This window comes from Lissotriton vulgaris, chromosome 3_1 (genome assembly GCF_964263255.1).
Source record: "Lissotriton vulgaris chromosome 3_1, aLisVul1.2, whole genome shotgun sequence".
Classification (NCBI taxonomy): Eukaryota; Metazoa; Chordata; class Amphibia; order Caudata; family Salamandridae; genus Lissotriton; species Lissotriton vulgaris.
The window spans coordinates 404562459-404584206 of NC_141689.1; the positions used below are offsets into that span (position 1 = coordinate 404562459).

Sequence of the window (21748 nt, forward strand, 5' to 3'; positions counted from 1 at the left end):
TGCCCCCAAAAAATAAATAAAACTACAATTGTCACTAGAAATTTTAAACAAATCCCCCCTGGCACTCTGGAACATAACCTCCAATCCCAACTTAGTCTCCCCCCTCCTCTAATGCTAACGATCTCACGGATCACTTCAACAAAACTGTAAATGAGGTGTTAGACCAACTTGCCTCTCTAAAAACTTTGGGCCCGATTCACAGAACTAACCTTAGACAAAATCCTAAACTTACTACCATTTTCGTATTCACAGAAGGCACTTACTCATTTTGGTATTCACAGAAGATTTCTAACTCATTTCGGTATTCACAGAAGTTAGGACTCCTAACTTTAGGACTCCAAAATGCCTTCTGTGAATACCGAAAGTCTTACAATTAGGATTTTTCTCAATTTAGTAGTAGTAAAGTTAGGACTCCTAACTTTAGGACTCCTAAATGCCTTCAGTGAATACCGAAAGTCTTAAAATTAGGATTTTACTCAGTTTAGTAGTAGTAAAGTTGAGAAAAATCCTAATTTTAAGACTTTCGGTATTCACAGAAGGCATTTAGGAGTCCGAAAGTTAGGAGTCCTAACATTACTACTACTAAATTGGGAAAAATCCTAATTGTAAGATTTTGGGTATTCACAGAAGGCATTTAGGAGTCCTAAAGTTAGGAGTCCTAACTTTACTACTACTAAACTGAGAAAAATGCAAGGCCTCCCACCGCAAAGAAAGAAGCAGCAGTGCCATCTAATGGTCATTTGCAGTACTGCGCTTGAATACTGACAATGCTTAGCGTGGACAGGCCTGCAGCAATGTTATGTTATGTTAATTATGTTTATATAGCGCATGGCTACCCCAGCAACAGGATGTCCCAGCGCTAGCAGACATGCCAGCCAGAGAAGCGCAGCAGGAAAACAGTGGAGTGAGAATATTATCAGGCAGCCGAAGTGCTGATCATCCTAAATGGAGGCGTACAGCCAGGTTTAAATTTGTTTCCGAAAGAGCCAGTGGTCTTGTGTGGCGCGTGCCTCAAAGGGGATGGAATTCCATAGAGCTGGGGCCATGGACTTAAAGTACCAGCTGCCTGCTCTGCTCTTGCACACCCTAATGGTGCGAGCGAGGTGGAGGTCTGCAGAGCGTAAGGGATATGTGGGGATGTAGAAAGAGCAGAGTCCCTGCAGTATTTGGGGGCCTTGGCCATGTAGGATTTTGTGGGTTAGACAGAGGGTTTTAAATTAAATTCTTTGTTTCACAGGCAGCCACTGCAGCCGGCGTAGGATGTGTAAGGTGTGACAATGTTTAGGTAAGGCAAAAAGAGTGTGGACAGCTACATTTTGAGCCCTTTGAAGCCTTTTAGTGACCATCAAGTTGGTTCCAAGCATTAGTCCATTACAGTAATCCAAGTGTGTTAGGACCAGGCACTGGACTATTAATTGACGGGTGGGTGGAGGACTGACTGCTATAGCCTGCAATCTGTGTCAAAGGGATGACAGCTAATGTTTTTTCCCAAAAGAATGACAGATGAAGGCCCCAGAACGAAAACCAGCGACAGAGAGATATCCCCCCAATTCAGCAAAGGAATACTGCTCAGTTTCAGCAACGCTGCCACATCACAGAAAGTAGCCACCACATTCCTAACTGTAATGAGCGGTACAGCATCCTACACTTAAAGTAGCCAGCCAGCACCTGAAGTGATCACATCCAGGGATCACTTATTCCACAAACACGTGTCCTCTGAATCGCATAGCAGGAGTGACAGCAAGCAAGTGCCCAGTGCCACACTGACAGAGCTGCCACCAAGAAGAGCTGGTGCAACCAGACTTTGGCTGAGCTACACAGTGCTCACTGCAAGGCACCACTAGGTATACTCCTCATACCCTGGCCTGCAGTGCTGAAGGCTGAGAGTCATCCACACCCTGCATTATAGGCATCAATTCTGGCAGACAGTCACTGAGAAGCAGGAACTTCTAAATGGATACCACCCGGCTAGGCTGCAACCAAGAGTTTCAAGCAATCTCTCCAGTGATTCCGTTGCATGCACCACATGCCCCCAATGGGCTGCCTCTCCATCTGAAGGAGAAAGACTGTCAACCCACACTCAAAAGCCCCAAGGAGCCCTAAGCTCCACCAGCGCAGACAAGCATCAAATAGACGAGAGCAGCAAATTCCAAGGAGACATAAAGCCAGAAGGGCCTAGGACGATGCCCCAGCGATGGTAACAGCACAGGCAGGCGCTCGAGGATAGAGGCATCTTCATAGAGAAACACCACTGAAAGAAGGAAGAACAGGCACACAAGGTGCCAGAAGAGGGTGCCCAAGAGGAAGTCTGAGGTGCGCGCCACAAGCACCCAGAAGCGCGTCAGCACGGGTAAAGGCCCAGGAGAGAAGGATAGATCTCCAAAGAAAAGAAGCACTGCTGGAGACAGCAGGGAGATCCTCTACATCTCCACAGCAGCAATGAAGCCCTGAACAGGGCCCAACGCAGCACAGTTTCCTCCCTCACACTGTTGCAAGCCGGAGTCGTCAGTGACCCAAGGCTGACGAGAGGAGGGTCATACACCACAAATGGCCAGCCACCACCACAGCTCACCACTGCCCGTGGAAGTCATTCCCTGGAGAGGGAACACCCGGAGTAGGGGCGTTGAGAAGCTGCCTAAAGAAGGAGCCCTCAATATGAGTGGCTGCTTGCCATGCAGCCGAGAAGAGCGACTGAAAATTCGCCTGTATAGTCCAGACACCATTGAAGTTAATAGGCCCGTTGGCCTTGTTAGAACACGGTGCATGTCACTGCACCCGTAGGAGAAGAAGAAGATGAGTGGAAATCGTGTCACCCAGAAGAGCTGGAAAAACGCAGGTGCGTCAAAAACAACGAGAGGAGGAGCACAAGGACTCGGAGAACCACAAGCCAAGAACACCTCCAAAGACACCAGACAGCCACCACGGCAGACCTGCGGACCTGGCGACAGCACCAAGGGAGAACCACAGGTAAGCCGCCGCAAGCGTAAACCGCGTTGCTCCCATCGCTTCACAGTGAGACCGTCCAGCCCAATGGTCAGCAGTTGTAGTCGAGTGGCATCCCTGCTCCTGATCGCAAATGCCAGAGATGCAAGACAAGAGTCAGAAGAGGCAGTCACGTGGCTACGACGGCCATTCAGAAACTTCCTCTCCTAGTTAATCATCGCCACCTGTCATCCAAGCCCCATGGCAGCTACGTCATCAGTGCCATGTGCATGACACCGCACTCAGCAAGAAACGTGACAGTGTGACCGGAGGGTCTTCACCAAGAATCGGACAACTAGTTGAGGTCAGAAGAGGAAGTCGTGAGTGGCAGGGCCGGATGATGAAGAAAGCCCAAGCTACAACAGGAGTGAGTCCTGACACAGCGACAGCAAGGGAAGAGGGGGATAACCAGAGAAGGAACTGGCAACCGCACAGCGGAAGTCCGAGAGTAAGCCGCACAGCCTGCGCTAACCGAGTCTCAAGTTGTACATTCCTCAGCACGTTCATCACTCCTCCGTCATCAAAGTCCCCACAGCCCAAGAAGTCCATGTACTCGAATGCAAGTACCTCACCAGAGAACACGGAGGTACCTGGCCAATCCCTACCTCAGGCGATCCACTCAAGACTAGACGCCTACGCCCATCAAGGCAAGTCATCACCAGCCATCGTCTTGATACACCACACGACTGGCAATGATACCATGCCAGTCCTCATCAAGTGCGTCTACTGACACCGTCTCGAAGACACATGGAGTGGAGTCCTTCACTAGTGCCGAACCAGCTGACAAGAAAACTCAGAGGCTTACTGCTAACCCAAACTGCGGCAGAGAGAGCCTGTCCTGACCAAGACCCATACACCCTTGTGGTTTGTGTGAGAGACTGGCTACTGGCTCATCAGCGGCTTGCAGCTGTCCCCAGCCGGCACATATGGAGCCCCAATCGCAGCCTACCAGCAGTCCTGTGGCAAGCCCAAAGAAGGGCCTCCCCAGGCGAGAGAGCTGGAGGAGACATTGCCCCACCGACAGGTCACCGGACACAGCAAAACAGCCTAGGAGAGACTTCAGGTGATCCAGAAATAATCCATTGAACTGTCACCTTTGGACATTAACAATGATCTTGACGCACCCAGTTTATGAACTGTTATTAATCACCACATACCATCCTCAAGGTCAGCGAAAGGAAGCCACCTGGGACCAAAAGGCATGCTTCAACCGGCATGTTACTAGAGCGCAGTGGACATCTCCAGGCAAGCGTTCATGTCCTGAAGTACACAAGTTAAATGATGAGGGCCGCTGAGATCCATCGGAGTAACCAGTCCCGGTCTGCGGTCTTCAGGATGCATGACCTTAGAAGTTGATGGACCCTGTGGTGTATATTTCATTGTTATTTCTCCCTACAGGTTGCACTATTAGGTTTTTATTTTCATTAAAGTTCTGGAGGAATGTTGTGTCCTGCGAGACACGTTCTAGTGTCTCGACAGGCACTAGTTTAATAACAACTCCCCCTATGGGAGTGGGCACACACACCCCACACCCATCCACCACCGGCATCACGAGTGACGTGACCCGGCTAATAAATGGGCCCGGGTGCACTTGCTTGTGGCCAGTCTCTGTAACATATTATCGTGTCTGTGTGGTCCTTGTCCCGGCATGTGGGCCTAGGGCCCAGGACTTGACAGGTATAACTGTGGCGCTAACTGGTGTATCTTGACTGAATACATGGATTTTCCGCAGACAACATATGAATAGAAAAAATTTGCTTTCTTCTTTGATTATTAATTGATGTATGCCCAGACAACCTATGACCTGTTCCTAGGACATGCCGGGGTAAATTTATGTAGCTCTTTGTATGGCGTGCTTTTTGGTAATTTAGACACCTGTCCTAAAATATTATTTGAAACAAATGCTGGCAATCTATGGGTAAAAGCAGGCATACCTGAGGATAACAAATGTTTCGGATATTTGCGTATCATGAAATAACGTACAATGGTATAACCACCCATCCGGTAAATGCTTCATTTATTTACAGACCTACCCTACTCTGATATGATACATGGCTGTTTCCAGCCGTCGCAGTGGCATACCCTTACCACGCTCACGCTTTCGGTTTTACGCACATAGGGGCATATTACCAAGCAATAGCGATAATTATCGCTATTACTTGGTTAGAGACAAAAATTTACCACAGAGCTGCGGCGATTTTTACCGCATTATCGCAAATGCGATAAAAATCGCCGCAATGCATGAATATCACTGAAAAGTCAGCGATATTCATGCATTACCGGGCTAATGCTCTTAGCCGTGTTATCCACCTCCCATTGGATAACATGGCTAAGAACTGCTCAGGGCAGGTGTTAGCTTTTGGAGATATTCACGCTTAGCGCGAATATCTCCAAAAGTTGGTAATAGGAGATAGCGATGTTAGCAACTGTTTTCAGTCGCTAACATCTTGGCACGCCCACTTTGCATATCATTAGTGATAAATATCACTGACATGCAAAGTGGGGCCCAAGATGGTCGCTATCTCCTACTAGCTGTCGCTAACTGGTGTTAGCGACAGCTAGGTAATAGGGAGATAATTTTATCTCCGCTTTCTTGGCTTTTAAAGCCAAAAAAGCGGAGATAAACCCCCTTGATAATATGCCCCATACAGTGATTAAAAGCCCACTATTTATGAGGGAATCAGGAGGTAAAATAGGGCTTTTGGATTTCTTCAACCGTTTAAGATATGAGTCCAAACGAATAACGGGGGCAGAGTCGGATTTTAAATTAACACTTTCACTGCTGACTTTACCCATACAACTCTTACTTGTGTTACACTTCTTGGTCTACTGCTTTTTACTCAGTAATTGTTACCTTTTATTCAATGGAAATGTTTTTCTAGACCATGTAATAACTTTTGCTCTTTTACCCGCAATATGGCTAACTATTATTTGGTAATTGGCATGCACTTTATGACATATTATCCTTTCATTTCACAGACAAGATTTGACTTTCAAATGAGCCTCGAACCTGTGAAGCAAACATGTTGTTCTTCTTCAAAAGACAGTTCCTGCAAAAATGATAATAAAAATGAGCCGTGTGGCTCTCGCTTTGGCACAGCCATAGCATCAGTCAAGGACCTCAACCTGGATGGGCTGAATGACGTGGTAATAGGAGCGCCCTTTGAAGGCGACCACCGGGGAGCGGTGTATTTCTATTACGGCAGCGGCAATACCATAAGGAAAGACTATGCACAGGTATTGTATGCATTTTAACGTATGTCCCTTCCTTTAAGTGCTAAAAGATCCGCATGGAGCCTCGGATGCCTTAGCTGCTATTAATTTAATCAGAAGGGGCTTACAGGTAGATTCATCAAGCATTTTTGCGAGCGCAAACGGTGCGAATCGCAAAATTCGGCCGTTTGCGCCCGCAAAAATGGCATTTGAGATTCATCAGTGGTTCATGAACTCGCTATTAGAAAAATCGCAAATAATTGCAATTTCTCAAATTGGGATTGCATTTAGGGAATCGCAATTTGCGGGTCCGCTATTTACCGCGAAGTCTGACTTCGTGGTAAATAGCGAAAACTTAGAAAAATGCACTTTAGTGCATTTTTCTAAGTTGGATGTTACACACACACATGTCCTTTGGACATGTGTGTGCGCAACACCAGTGTAAATCACCATTTCAGGGGTGCTACAGGGTGTCCTTTGGACACCCTGGCACCCTTGAAATCGCTTCCTTATTTGCGATTCGCTAATTGCGAATCGCAAATAAGGAAGATGTAGAAATCGCTATAAATTTTGCGATTTCTACATGCATCCCATTTTGCGAGTCTTTAATAGCGATTCCTTAATAATCGCTATTAAGGACTCGCAAAAGAGGAGCATGATGAATCTGGGGGTTAGTATGGTTAGAGAGCTTTACATAGCAAACTCATTTTAAATGTTAAATGTAGATCCAGGCAATTGTTTTGTGAAGCACTGTGAATATTCACAGATTGTCCCAGAAATATGTGTGTCAAGTAAGAATATGCGTGGTTGCTATGGGGGCCTGGAATACTGCAGATATATTAGATATATTTTTATGTTCATAGAACTATTATTCCAGGAGGCCTAATAGTAAACCTGTTATATCTATGGAGTGGGAACAAGCTGTGCTGCTTTCTTGGAGTCCGCCCTCCCTGAAAGTACATTCATTTATGGACGCTCAGGCGAAGTCTGCCAGACACTGTATGATCTGCGATTGGAAAGCAGACCATACAAGGGCTCAAGCCTTATCTAGGAATGTGATTTACAACTTCAGATGATTCCTTCGGTTCCGATAAACTATGCAGAGCTTTGTCACTAAATTGGCTTTTTATTTTCTATCGCTCAATTAGATGGCAACTTCTTAACATCAATGAGTGCCTGATTTGTAAAGATTAACGGGAAATTCAACAATAAAGTAATAAAGATGCAGCTATAAAAGTACTCAAATGAATAAGTGCAAGTTTACAACTTTTGGGGAATCACGGGGAAACGTGATATGAAATATTTTGCAGGCTCCTACTTCCCAGTGCTTACAACTACTCTTGGGGCAAGAATGTCTCCTGCATGGTAAACGGACATGTTCCCCTACACTGGACTGTATGTTACTCTGGGTGCACAGACATAATATCGACTCCAAAATATCGATTGGACATAATATCGAGTAGTAAATATAGACTGGACAAAATATCGACAGGACAGAATATAGATAAACAAAATATTGTTTTTAAGGTAAGTGATTTAATATCGACTGTTAAAAATATAGAAAGTTAAAATATCGAAGTATATAATATAGATAGGTAAAAATATCGATTTTTTAATAATATCTAATTTTTTATAGTGTATTTTTATGTTATAATATGTGTGAAAAGTGTGTATTTATGTTATAATTAATTTTCATTAATGAATTTTGTTTTTATAATTATTGCGTCATTTAATTCTGTAGCGGGTTGTGGGTTTATATGGGAATAGGGTGGGAAGTAATTTAATTATAATTAATTAAATATGTAAATGTATTTGTTGATAGTAATTTTTAATTAATTGTTAATTAATTTATATGTGTTTATTAATTAAATTTTAATTGGTAATTAATTTTAATTAATTGATAATTATGTAAATTTTACTAATTTATTTTCTGTAGCGGGTTGTGGGTTTATAGGGGAATTGGGTGGGAAGTAATTAAATTATAATTAATTAAATATGTAAAATTATTTATTGGTATTTATTTAGAATTAATTATTAATTGAGTATTTATGGGTAATTATAAAAATGTTATTTGCCAATTAATTTAATTTAATTGATTAATTGTTAATTATGTTAATTTTAATAATTTATTTTCTGTAGCAGGTTGTGGGTTTATAGGGGAATAGGGTGGGAAGTAATGTATTAATAATTAATTAAATAATTACATTTATTTAAATTTATTTAATTGGAAATAATTGTTAAATAATTTTTAATTATTAAATAATTAATTGTTACCTTTTAATTATTTTGTATTAATAGGTGATCAATTGAAATAATTATTGTTAATTCGTAATTGTAATATATTAATTATTATATTATATACATTTTTTATTATTTGTTATTAATTATTAATAGATATTCATTTTTAAAATGTTAAATAATATATGAAGTATTTACTTTCCCTAATGTTGTATTCTCTGGAGTGGGAATAGTAATTTTAACCCTTACGCTATCCAACGTTTTCCCTACTGTTGCACCCACTGGAGTGGGAATAGTAATTTTAACCCCTACGCTATCCAACGCTTTCCCTACTGTTGCACCCACTGGAGTGGGAAAAGTAATTTTAACCCCTACGCTATCCAACGCTTTTCCTACTGTTGCACTCTTTGGAGTGGGAATAGTAATTTTAACCCCTACGCTATCCAACGCTTTCCCTACTGTTGCACACTTTGGAGTGGGAATAGTAATTTTAACCCCTACGCTATCCAACGCTTTCCCTACTGTTGCACCCACTGGAGTGGAAATAGTAATTTTAACCCCTATGCTATCCAACGCTTTCCCTACTGTTGCACCCACTGGAGTGGGAATAGTAATTTTAACCCCTACGCTATCCAACGCTTTCCCTACTGTTGCACTCTTTGGAGTGGGAATAGTAATTTTAACCCCTACGCTATCTAACGCTTTCCCTACTGTTGCACCCACTGGAGTGGGAATAGTAATTTTTACCCCCACGCTATCCAATGCTTTCCCCACTGTTGCACTCTTTGGAGTGGGAATAGTAATTTTTACCCTTACGCTATCGAACGCTTTCCCTACTGTTGCACTCTTTTGAGTGGGAATAGTAATTTTTACCCTTACGCTATCCATCGCTTTCCCTACGCTTGCAGTCTTTGGAGTGGGAATAGTAATTTTTACACTTTTGTTATTGTACGTTAATAATATTGGCTATTATTTAATTATATTTTGTTACTATATATATATGTTTTTCATTAATTATTTAATTATTATAAGGTAATTTAAGTATTTTTAAGTATATTTTAGTAATTAATTTTTAATATTAATTTAATTTAACATTGTTTTTAGTAAAGTCGATATGTTTTTAAAACTATATTTTAGTAAACGATATTTTTAACTCGATATTTTTGTACTTACCTGTTTGTAGATAGAAACTCGATATTTTGACTGTCGATATTTTTTCAACGATATTCTTGTTGGTCGATATTCTGTCTCTCGATATTATGTCAGTGATCCGTTACTCTGGTATCCCAACGTTTTATTTTGAGGCTGGCTATTATATATAATATATATATTGCAATAATTTATCTTATGCAGAGAGGCCTAGGTGTGTACCTAGTAATGCGAGGTTCAGAATAAAGCATTCCTCCTCGTTTTTCCTGATTAAGACCAGGTTTTCCCTGTTTTTAATTTTGGCGCTGCCTCCTATTTGGGTCACCCTTGTAAATAGGGGGCAGCATCAAAATCAATGGGTGTTGAGGCGGAATGCCCACCGCAACACCCATTGCCCTCCCCTTTCATGCTAAGTACAGCGTGAAAGGGTGCCTTACTAGTTAAGTGGCTTAACACAGCCTTGTAAATAAGGCGAAACACACAGGAGTGTTGTTGCTGTAGCAATAGGGGCTTGTAAATATGCCCCTTAGAGTTAACAGAGCAAATGGACCACATTAAAGGGCCAACCATTAAAATCTTCTATTGTCAGCTAGGGAACGAAATGTCCAAATTGTATACTGTTTCTACGTATCTGTACTGACCATTATGATACTTTATTGATATTCTCCCTTCAAAGGTGTTGACAACTTATTTTTAAAGTGTAAATTCTCTAAATATATATTTTGATATTATAAGTTTTTACTCTCTTTTATAAACATGGCTACATGTGTGCATTATTATGCTGATCTTCTTCTAATGTACCATTAACTTGCACCTGGCACATTAATGGACTTGATTGTCTAAATAAAGTATTTCATCACTACTACCTTGCCAATATGCATACATCAAGGTATGTATATTTGAAGTTAAATATAATACACCAATACTTACCTACATACATATACTTTCATGCAGTCTAATTTCTGGCTGAGATATTTTTGTAGCACAATAATTCAGATTTGATTTTCTGGTAGTATACAAACATGGTGTACATTGCATTCATTACTGGTGTGCTATGCACATGGGGGATAGGTTTGCAGATGATGAAATTGTTTAACCTTTTCAACAGATAATCATGATATCTTAGACACAAATATTGATTTAAAAATACTGAGTGACATGATTAATATTTAACATTTATTTTGGAAAAGAATATCTAGGATAAAAAGATCTTTTTTTTATGAATATTGTGTTGTTTAGTATTGTTCATTTTTTCTCATTAAAGTTATATATGTTATTTAGAATATATCATTTTAGGTGTTAGTATTGTTAGCATATTTTGTATTATTTTTTTAATACAGTTTTCAATTTTAAATGTGTAATTTATTTTTTAATGATAATCTACAGTGTAATCTTTATAATTTAATTAGGAATTTAATATTTTACAAGCCGGTTGTTGGGTTTGTAGAGGACTAAGGTGGGAAGTAATTAATGCATAATTGTTTTTAATATTCTTTACATATCAAAATCATAAATAATTATGCACATTTTTATTTGATCATTTATTATGTAATTTATTTATTTTATTTGAACTATAATTAATCTATCAATACTCGTATTTAATAATAATAGTTGTAACATTTATTTTACATTCATTGTTATTTTTTGTTTTCTGCTAAATATAAGTAGTATTAAAAATTTTATTTGGTTATGTTTATTATTTTTACTAATGTTTTTTATGTTAGTCCAACATTTTTCCTACTGTTGCTTACATTGGAGCGGTAATAGTAAATCTAACACCTAAGAAGTCCTAAACGTTCTGTATTGTTGCTTAGACTGAAGTGAGAATAGTAAATCTAACCCCTCTGAAGTCCAACACTTTCCCTACTGTTGCTTTGATTGAAGTGGAAATAGTAAGTTTAACCCCCTCCCGAAGTCCAACTTTTTCCCTACTGTTGCTCTAATTAAAACATAATTCAATACCACAGCTCAGCAACAATTGTGGACAGTTTAATGTAACAATTTGTTTACTGTGCAGTCACAGATCCCTACTCCTGAGGCGAAAAGCCGGGAGCCGCATTTTTCCTGTTTCAAGCTGTTTTTAACCTTTTAAAACTATTGGATTGTACTGATTTACCTTGTGTGCCCACTTGACTCACCTGGAGCCTGCTGCTTACGAGCAGTGCCCCCTTTCACTTGGTAGAAATGCCCTCTGGCCGCCGCCATTGACGGCGTGCAACGAGGCCACGCCCCCTCGCTGGCCACGCCCCCCGCTGGCCACGCCCCCCGCCGAGTACATAAGCACTGAATACGAGCGCTGGTGTCTCACAGATCCCTACTCCTGAGGCGAAAAGCCGGGAGCCGCATTTTTCCTGTTTCAAGCTGTTTTTAACCTTTTAAAACTATTGGATTGTACTGATTTACCTTGTGTGCCCACTTGACTCACCTGGAGCCTGCTGCTTACGAGCAGTGCCCCCTTTCACTTGGTACAAATGCCCTCTGGCCGCCGCCATTGACGGCGTGCAACGAGGCCACGCCCCCTCGCTGGCCACGCCCCCCGCTGGCCACGCCCCCCGCCGAGTACATAAGCACTGAATACGAGCGCTGGTGTCTCACAGATCCCTACTCCTGAGGCGAAAAGCCGGGAGCCGCATTTTTCCTGTTTCAAGCTGTTTTTAACCTTTTAAAACTATTGGATTGTACTGATTTACCTTGTGTGCCCACTTGACTCACCTGGAGCCTGCTGCTTACGAGCAGTGCCCCCTTTCACTCGGTACAAACGCCCTCTGGCCGCCGCCATTGACGGCGTGCAACGAGGCCACGCCCCCTCGCTGGCCACGCCCCCCTGCCTCCCCACACTATAAACATGTGCCACTGGAGGAAGCGCAGCAGACGAGCGCAACGGGAGCGCCGTTTGCGCGCCGAAGGCGCGCCTAAGGCAAGCCCGTCTGCGCCCGTCCGCGACAAGACCGCGACAGGCGCAGGAAACTCTGCCCTTTTTCCCTCCCACATAACCTACCAACCTAGCGACCTCCATCACCTACAGGTCACTAAACGGTGTCCATGTATCCTCGACCCAGCTGCACTTTCAGGCCCAGTCAGTTGTATACACTGCCACTGGTCCACTGGACTCCACTCAGCTGTCCCATCGGCCTATACCCCACAAGCCCCTCAACCCTCCTTCAAAGGCGGTCTGATCAACGCACGTTCCATGTGCAAGCACAACCAAGATATACACGACCTCATCTTGGAGTCCGACCTCAATTGCCTCATGATAACTGAGACATGGCTGACAGCAGATAGTAACCCGGATATTGCTGTTGCCCTCCCCCCGGGCTATTCTCTTTTCAGGGAAGATAGAGCCAAGGGTCGAGGCGGCGGTGTTGCAATCATCCTTAAAAACACTCTCCCGTGCCACACCTTCAGTCTAGAGCCTCTAAAAAAGATGGAAGGACTAGGCTTCTCCATCAAACTGAACGAACGCACTTCGTTCTCAGGTGGACTTATATACCGCCCACCCGGCAACGCATCCGAGTTCCTCGACTCTCTGTATGATTCCTTAGGACAACTCTCTCTCAGATACCCATTCTTCACCCTCCTTGGTGATTTTAACCTCCATCTAGAATCGAAAACTGATGTTCAAACCATCAATTTCGTACAAACCCTCGATATGTTCGATTTTAAGCAACTTGTCACCTCACCCACACACTCTCTAGGTCACACCCTCGACGGAGTCTGCACTAATTCTCCCTCCTTGATCACACTACCCCCTCGCCTCAGATCTGGTCTGATCACTCTCTGATCCCATTTCACATCCTGAGCGAAAACCTTCCCAATCGTGACAAAGCTGCTTCTCGCCCCGACATTCACATCAATTGGAAAAAGGTTCAGGATAACATCACCCTTTATCCTAAAATGCATACTCAAGCTCCCATCCTCTCCGGCGATGTCGATACTGACGCCGAACGTTTCCATAACTGGATCACTCAAGAAATCAAATCCAGAATCCCGCCCTCACGCCCCCGCACCTCCCGGGGCAAAACTAAAACCAACGCCCCCTGGTTTACACCAGAACTTGCAAATGCACATCTGCTATGTAAAAAGGCAGAAAGAAAATGGCGAAAGACATACGAGGCTACAAATCGTACTTCCTATATCACCACAAGGAAAAACTACCTCTCGGAAATAAAATTGGCAAAAAAAAACTACTACGTCAACACCATAAAAAACGCAGGCCAAAAACAAAAGGTGCTGTTCGAAATAGTCAAATCATTCACACAGCCAAAGGCACTCTTGCCTGAAATCCCCCCCTCCCAGAAATTTTGTGACCAAATTTCTGACTATTTCGAGGACAAAATCGCCTCGATCCAAATCAACTTTCCCCCCCCTGTCACTCCTTCTGTACCCCCCCCCCCACTGGTCCCTCCAGGCTGCACACTAAGTTGCTTCTCCTCTGTCACTCCAGAACAGTCGAAAAAAGCCATCCTTGCCTGCAAATCCGGCGCCCCATCTGATCCTTGTCCCCCCAAGATACTCCACCAGTTAATCGACGAGGTTAACCCGATAATCAACAACTTAACCAACTCCTCGCTTAGCTCTGGCTTAGTACCCAGCCGTTGGAAAAAAGGTATCGTCAAACCCCTGATGAAGAAGGCAAATAAACCCCCGACGGATCTAACCAACTTACGCCCAATTTCGCTACTCCCGGCCTTGGGTAAAATTACAGAACTGCTGGTCCATAATGAGTTGAAACGATACCTAGATGACAACAACCTCCTCCATCCCCAACAATCCGGTTTCCGCCCCAAGCATTCGACAGAAACCGCTCTCATCGAACTATCTGACACTATAAAAACCCTACAAGATCAGAGAAAAAATTCCATCCTTATCCTTCTCGACTTAACGGCGGCGTTTGACACCATCTCCCATACCATCCTCATCAGTAGACTCAGAGACATTGGCATCTCTGACTCCGCCCTATCCTGGATTAAGTCATTTCTCTCCGATCGTTCGCAAACTGTCTCTCTGGGCTCATTCCACTCCAAAGTCAAACTCGTCCCCTCAGGTGTCCCGCAAGGATCCATCCTGAGCCCCCTCCTTTTTAACATTTACCTCATCCCTCTCCTCAATCTTATAGAGTCATTCGGCATACCTGTCACCTCGTATGCCGATGACACACAACTCATTATACCACTGGACAAACTTTCCACCAAAGCTGAACTCAATCTGAAACACTGCCTGACCGAAGTATTTCGATGGATGGAAAATAACCACTTGAAATGCAATTCAAGTAAAACGGAGATCCTCCCGATCGGCACAAATATCTCCTTTTGTCCAGCACTCTGGTGGCCGGATAATTCTGTTGCCCCCCCCGAGACAGTGTCGTCTGCCAGGAATCTCGGCGTAATCTTTGATTCCGATCTCTCCTTTGATCAGCATGCCAGAACCGTCGCAGGCAAATGCTACGGAACAATTAGATCTCTGAGAAAATTCTTCGACTTTCTCCCTATCGATGCTAGAAAAACAGTGACAGTAGCACTCATAATCTCGCGACTGGACTACTGCAAAGGCTTGCTCGCAGGTGCCAAAAAGAGCACCATCCTAAAACTGCAGAGCGTTCTTCACACTGCTGCCCGTCTTGTCCTGGGCCTACCACGCAGATCCTCTATCTCTGCAGCACTGCGTTCACTTCACTGGCTCCCCCTTCACAAGAGGATTCTCTTCAAAATCCTGATCATAGCCTTCCGTGCCTACAACAAAACAGGCCCTAAACACCTCACCAAACGCTTTCCCCGGTATAGAGACAAAATATCGACTCTAAAATATCGACTGGACATAATATCGAGTTTTAAATATAGACTGGACAAAATATCGACTGGACATAATATCGACTACAAAAATATCGTTTTTCAGGTAAGTGAAGTAATATCGACTGTGTAAAATATAGATAGCAAAAATATCGATTTTGTAATAATATATAATATTTTATAGTGTATTTTTATGTAATAATATGTGTGAATAGTGTGTATTAATGTTATAAAATATTTTATTACATGAATTTTGTTTTGTTAATAATTGCGTAATGTAATTCTGTAGCGGGTTGTGGGTTTATAGGGGAATAGGGTGGGAAGTAATTTAATAATAATTAATTAATTAATATATGTGTGTTAATATTTTGAATTAATAATTAATTGGTAATTCATTAATATTAATTATTTAATTAATTAATATAATTTTGAATATATTTTGTATTAGTAAATAATTGTTAATTAATTATTTGTAATTAGTTAATTACATTTATTAGAGTACATTTTTAATATATATAATTTTGTGTTATTTTTAAGTAATTAATTTTGAAAAAATAATATTAATTATTAAAATAATTACACCTAATGTTCTAATATATTTATTTTATTGTTATTGTTAATTAATAATTAATTGGTAATTAAATAATATTGATAAATTTTGGGTAAAGGAGCATTTTTAGGGTTCAGGGTCAGTTTTCAGTTCATGGGTAAAGGGGTATTTTTAGGGTTCAGGGTCAGTTTTCAGTTCATGGGTAAAGGGGTATTTTTAGGGTTCAGGGTCAGTTTTCAGTTCATGGGTAAAGGGGTATTTTTAGGGTTCAGGGTCAGTTTTCAGTTCATGGGTAAAGGGGTATTTTTAGGGTTCAGGGTCAGTTTTCAGTTTTTGGGTAAAGGGGCATTTTTAGGGTTCAGGGTCAGTTTTCAGTTTTTGGGTAAAGGGGTATTTTTAGGGTTCAGGGTCAGTTTTGGGTTTTTGGGTAAAGGGGTATTTTTAGGGTTCAGGGTCAGTTTTGGGTTTTTGGGTAAAGGGGTATTTTTAGGGTTCTGGGTCAACAAATAAGATTTTAAAAAATTATTTTTATTATTTTCATTTATTATTTAATTATTATAATTTAATTTAAGTCGTTTTAAGTATATTTTAGTAATTAAAATTTAATATTAATTTAATTTAACACTGTTTTTAATAAAGTCGATATTTTTTACATCTATATTTTTGTTAACGATATTTTGTACTCGATATTTTTGTACTTACCTGTTTGTAGATACAAACTCGATATTTTGACTGTCGATATTTTGTCCACGATATTTTGGCAAGTCGATATTTTGTCAGTCGATATTATTTCAGTGATCCGCTTTCCCCATTACGTGCCCAGCCGTCACCTTCGTTCGACCCACGATAACCTCATCCTTCCGCCCAAATACAATCTGAAAACGAAGGGTGGGAAGACCCTCAGTTTCCTCGCAACTAAAGCTTGGAACACACTGCCTAAAACCCTCAGACAACAAACCCAGGAAAAACCCTTTAGAAAGCATCTAAAGACATGGATCTTTAATCTCTCTGACGCTTCTGCCAAAGCTTCCATCTAACTCTTTCTGGAATGGCTCATTTGGGATCCTCAGCGCCAAGATGCTCCCTCCGGAGCGAACGTCGCGCTCAAGAAATACCCCACAAATATCAAATATCAAATATCAAATATCTTATCTTAAATTTACCACCAGACATTACATTTATTTGGGTCGTAACATATATTTTTCTTTGAAATCATGTTTATGCGAAGGGGAGGAGCCGGGAGCCGAGGGGACGCTGATCGTCTCGGCTCCCGGTCCACGAGCTGCTCTAACCCGGCCTTAGGCAGATGCAGCCCTTCATTTCAACTGCTCATTTTTCCAACACGAAGCGGAGTGAGTAGGGCAAGTGCGGAGAAGCAGCGATTGCTCCGAGGTTGGCGGACAGGCTCGATCTCCCGAAGAGAGGGAGGAGAGGGCGGAGGTGCTCAAAATGGCGGGCGGCACTACGCCGTGGACTCCGCTGACTGCGGCCGCCGCTGGGAGGTAGGATTGCGTCCTGCGCTACCCCGGCTGGTTGAGACTCTCGCCGCAACAGCTGGCATAATTTCCACTAACTTCACTTCGGTGGAGACCCCCACCGAGGGAATCCTCCCAGCGCCTGCATGACTCTAAGATGGCGGCCGGCGGCGACTTTCGGATGGCGATCGCCGCTTCCACTGGCACGCCCCAACCTCTCCCCGGCCTCTTGCTAATCCTGTGGCCCTCTCTTGGACTTTTGGCCTGCCTCCCGACCTGCTGCCAGTTTGGGGCCACTGCCAGTGCCGGAACGCCCTGTGGCCCTGCAACACGGGCCGGATCTCCAGACCACTCACCCCTCTCCTCCCCACATGGCTCCAGTGCTCTGACTGTGCCGCTGCTCCCGGAGTCCACACTGCTTGTGGGTGAATCCACACACAACCCACGGGAAGCCGTGCAGCGCCCCATGGCCAACATGTGACAGTACCAACAGCGTCAACATGGCCTTCACCACTTGGCGCACTCCCACCCCCACCGAGACGGCTGACTGCAAACTCTCCAAGATGGTGACGCGCCTGCGGCTGGCCTCCAGCTTTATCTCCCACCTTCACTCCTGGACTTCTTGACTTTCTGTTTTGAACTGACCATCACTTTGCTGCTGTTTTCGGACAGTTTTGCTGGACTCTAGCCCTCCTCCCATTCCCTCGGCCGTTAACCCTTTTCCCCGTGGATGATCCTCAAATGTTCCCTCCCTTTTCTGCTTCCCCTTCTCTCCATACCCTCGCATCCCTCCCACCCTCCCTTTGTGCTGTGACTGCCTCCACACTTATGGAACTCTGCTCTTTGACTTATTGTAATAACTCTAATCAATGGTATTTGCTTTAGACCTTGCACCATATACCATTCCTATGTGACTCTTAGAGTATCTCCAGTCATATCTCCTCCCTATGTATATAGAGATAACTCTAATCACTAGTGTATGCAGTAGACCTTTGTACTCTCTACCATTCCTATGTGTCCATTAGAGTGTATCTGGTCTTATCCCTTCCTATGTATATAGAGATAACTCTAATGACTAGTCTCCTATGTGACTTTTAGAGTATATCCATGTGTATCCCTTCCCTATGTATATAGAGATAACTCTAATCACTAGAACATGCAGTAGTCCGCTTTGCTCTCTTCCATTCCTATGTGACTTTTAGAGTATATCCAGTCTTACCCCTTCCCTATGTATATAGAGATAACTCTAATTCACTAGTTTATGCAGGAGTCCGCTGTGCTCTCTACCATTCCTCTGTGACTCTTAGAGTATATCCATGTGTGTCCCCTCCCTAAGTAGATAGAGATATCACTAGTATATGCCTAGAGTTTATCCATTTGTATCTCCTCCTTGTGTGACTTTATCTCTTGTACATTTGCATTTTTTCTGTTTGTACCTTTCTTTTTTTTTCTTTTTTTTATAACGCATGTAATCCTAAGTCCGTATGTTTTCAACTGGTCCTTATGTAAGTCAAAAATTTGCAAATCTGTTTTTCCGATTGTAACCATCAGTCCTTATGGTTGAAACTGGGTTCTATGTAAAGCGCGCTGACACCTTCGGGTAAAGTTTGCGCTATATAAAATCGCATAAATAAATAAATAAATAAATACATTTATTCAGCTTGGACTGAAAAAACACTTTGTTAATGAAAGCTATTACTCTGCATGACAGGGGTTATTGTGAACATCCTACTTCAACAGGTACAGCAGAGTTGGAGTTATTTATGGGCCTCTTATAAGGAATTAAAAAATAAGTGTTGATAGAAAAGGGAAATTCTAATAAAAAATTTCAACACAAAAAAAAGAAGGATGGAAGGATGAAAGAAATCAAAGTGGAAATTAAGGAAGGGTGAAAAAAGTTAGAAGATTGATAGGAAGGCCGAGGTGGATGAATGAGTGGATGGATCTGTGAATGGATGGATGGAATGGTTCCAGACTGAATGATGGAAAAAATCAATGGATGACAGAATATAAAGGTGAAATGGTGGCTATCAGTGGAAAGGTGAAAGGATGAATGGATAGATGCTTGGCTGGAAGAGACAATGGAGCTCTTCTAGGGTGGGTCTGGCTCACATGCTTCCATTGCTTGATGCCATAGAGCTTTGGTTCAAAGTGAGCTATATTCTAATGCTCTTACTGCATGACATTTTGCAAAATATTACTTGTTTTAAAACATGTCTTCAAAGATGCAAGTGAAGCATTTTAAAAAAAAATATTTGTATTTGTTTTCTCCTGATTGATTTATTATTATTGTTCCTATTATTTGTCATTTCTTGTAACTCAATAAAAATGATTTGAAGTAAAGAAAGATGCATGTAAAGTACACATTTATTGCACATAAGCCATTTTGTGGTTTTTGTTGTTGTGATAGCGAATTCCTTCAGGTGGTGATGGTGACAAAGTGAAGTTCTTCGGCCAGTCAATTGATGGGAAGATGGATTTGAATGGGGATGGTCTAATTGACGTAACCATTGGTGGCTTGGGAGGTGCTTCCCTCTTCTGGTGAGTAGTATTTAACATTTCACTAGCGGTCCGAACATTTCAGATATTCTATGGCTGAAGAAAATACAGGCTTCCCTATTCTGCAGTTGAGATTAATTTACTGTACACGTGGCTAATGTGTTGCCACCTACTTCATTTGATCATATAAAGACTATATTGTGATTTCTGTTTTCCTCATTGTGTAAGCAAGTATCTTCGGTATGTTCAAAATCATTTCCATTGTATTATCTACATGACACAAGTTGCTTTCTTATTGTACGAAGCCTATACATGTCCCTTTTTATGAAAGCTGTACATAGTTAGTCAATATTTTATGGTCAGTATACATATGCTGTAACTAAATACAATTACATTTCTTCACTTATTTGTTTATGGGGCATTGCGTGCATTTTGTGCAATGTGGGGCCTATCTGCAGATATTACCCTGCTTCTGCCCCCTACACCAATCCAATGTGCGCCTCTGCTCTGCCATTACACAATTCTTCTCCTCCTTTGTATTACTTTGTTTGTGAGAAGGCTTTGCCTCTTTACTCAAATTAATTTGATCTACCCATGAGCCTATAATTTTTTTTTCCATTCAACCAGCGGTTACATGGCATGGAAAACATTGCAATTACCATATATTCGCTTTACATATCACATGGTGGTACAATCTGCTCCATACACATATCATTTATCACTTTACAGTTCCTTGTTTCGGCTGACGATAACCTGGTTCACAAGAATTTCTCCACCCCCACTAGGTCCGCTACTTCGCACCGTATATTGTGTATGTTACATACGCCTGTCATGTTTGTTTGGTAAAGTGTGTTTGTATAGGTCAGTTTGTGGTTTCGGACTCCGAGGTCGCCTGTAACTATTGGACAAGTGGTTCCCAGAAGTCTCTGGGACGCGAGGCTTGTGGAATGTCTTCTGCATAGGTCTCTAACGTTGCCTTACAGTAGGTCATATCCGCGATCCAGTCTTTAAGTCTGGGGGGTCTCTTGCTTCCCCATCTCATCGCTATGCGCCTCTTAGCAAGCAGTAGCGCGACTGCAAAGAATTTCCTGCGTCTGGCATATTTAGGTTTCCTGACTCTTAAAATGCACACCAAGGGAGTGTTAGGAATCTGTTCCAATAGCATCTCAGTGAGTGTGTTAGTAACGTCACTCCAATATATTTGCAGTTGTGGGCATGACCATGACATGTGCAAAAAATCAGCGCTCAGTACATTACACCTCTGGCAGTTATCTGTCTCTCTAAGACCTAGTCTGCGTAACTTAGCAGGCGTGTAGTATAGTTGATGAAGGAATTTGAAATGAATAATGCGCAAGTTACAGTTTGATGTGAGGAGTGTGAGTTGTGTAAACAAATACCTCTTTAAAGACCTATATTACTTTTAACAAGGTAATAAATCCAACAGATATTTTCATATACAGGGATGCTATAGATAGACAAGACTTTAAGGTATTATAAACATATTATTTTATTGGATTTTGCTTTTGTCTTTTTTTATCATTTTACTTTTTAAAGGTTTGTACAAATATACATTGACAGCATCACATATAAAAAGTCATAAATAATCCTAATACATTAAATAGATTGCCAAGAGTGCAGTTAAATAAAGTGCAATGTAAAGAAACATTTTTTTGAAGAGAAAGTTTTGCCCCTATTGCTCATATATCTTGGTAACATGCATACTTTCATACATACCAATCATACAATCACATTCATAATTGTTTAAAACAGACAAAAAAACATACAAACACACTAAATAAGAAATAACAACCCAAAGGTGCAGATGGTAATACACTTTCCACAGATGGTATATGGGT

The 21748-nt window shown here is 41.9% G+C and overlaps 1 protein-coding gene across 1 annotated transcript in view; it reads left to right on the plus strand.

The window, feature by feature from the left end:
* The window catches only part of ITGA1 (integrin subunit alpha 1), an 813868-nt gene that overhangs the window by 547630 nt on the left and 244490 nt on the right, over positions 1 to 21748 (plus strand). Inside the window, exons 14-15 of the mRNA XM_086960618.1 lie at positions 5962 to 6219; positions 19804 to 19934. Coding sequence (XP_086816744.1) covers positions 5962 to 6219; positions 19804 to 19934 — 389 coding nt within the window. The remainder of the gene's footprint in view (positions 1 to 5961; positions 6220 to 19803; positions 19935 to 21748) is intronic.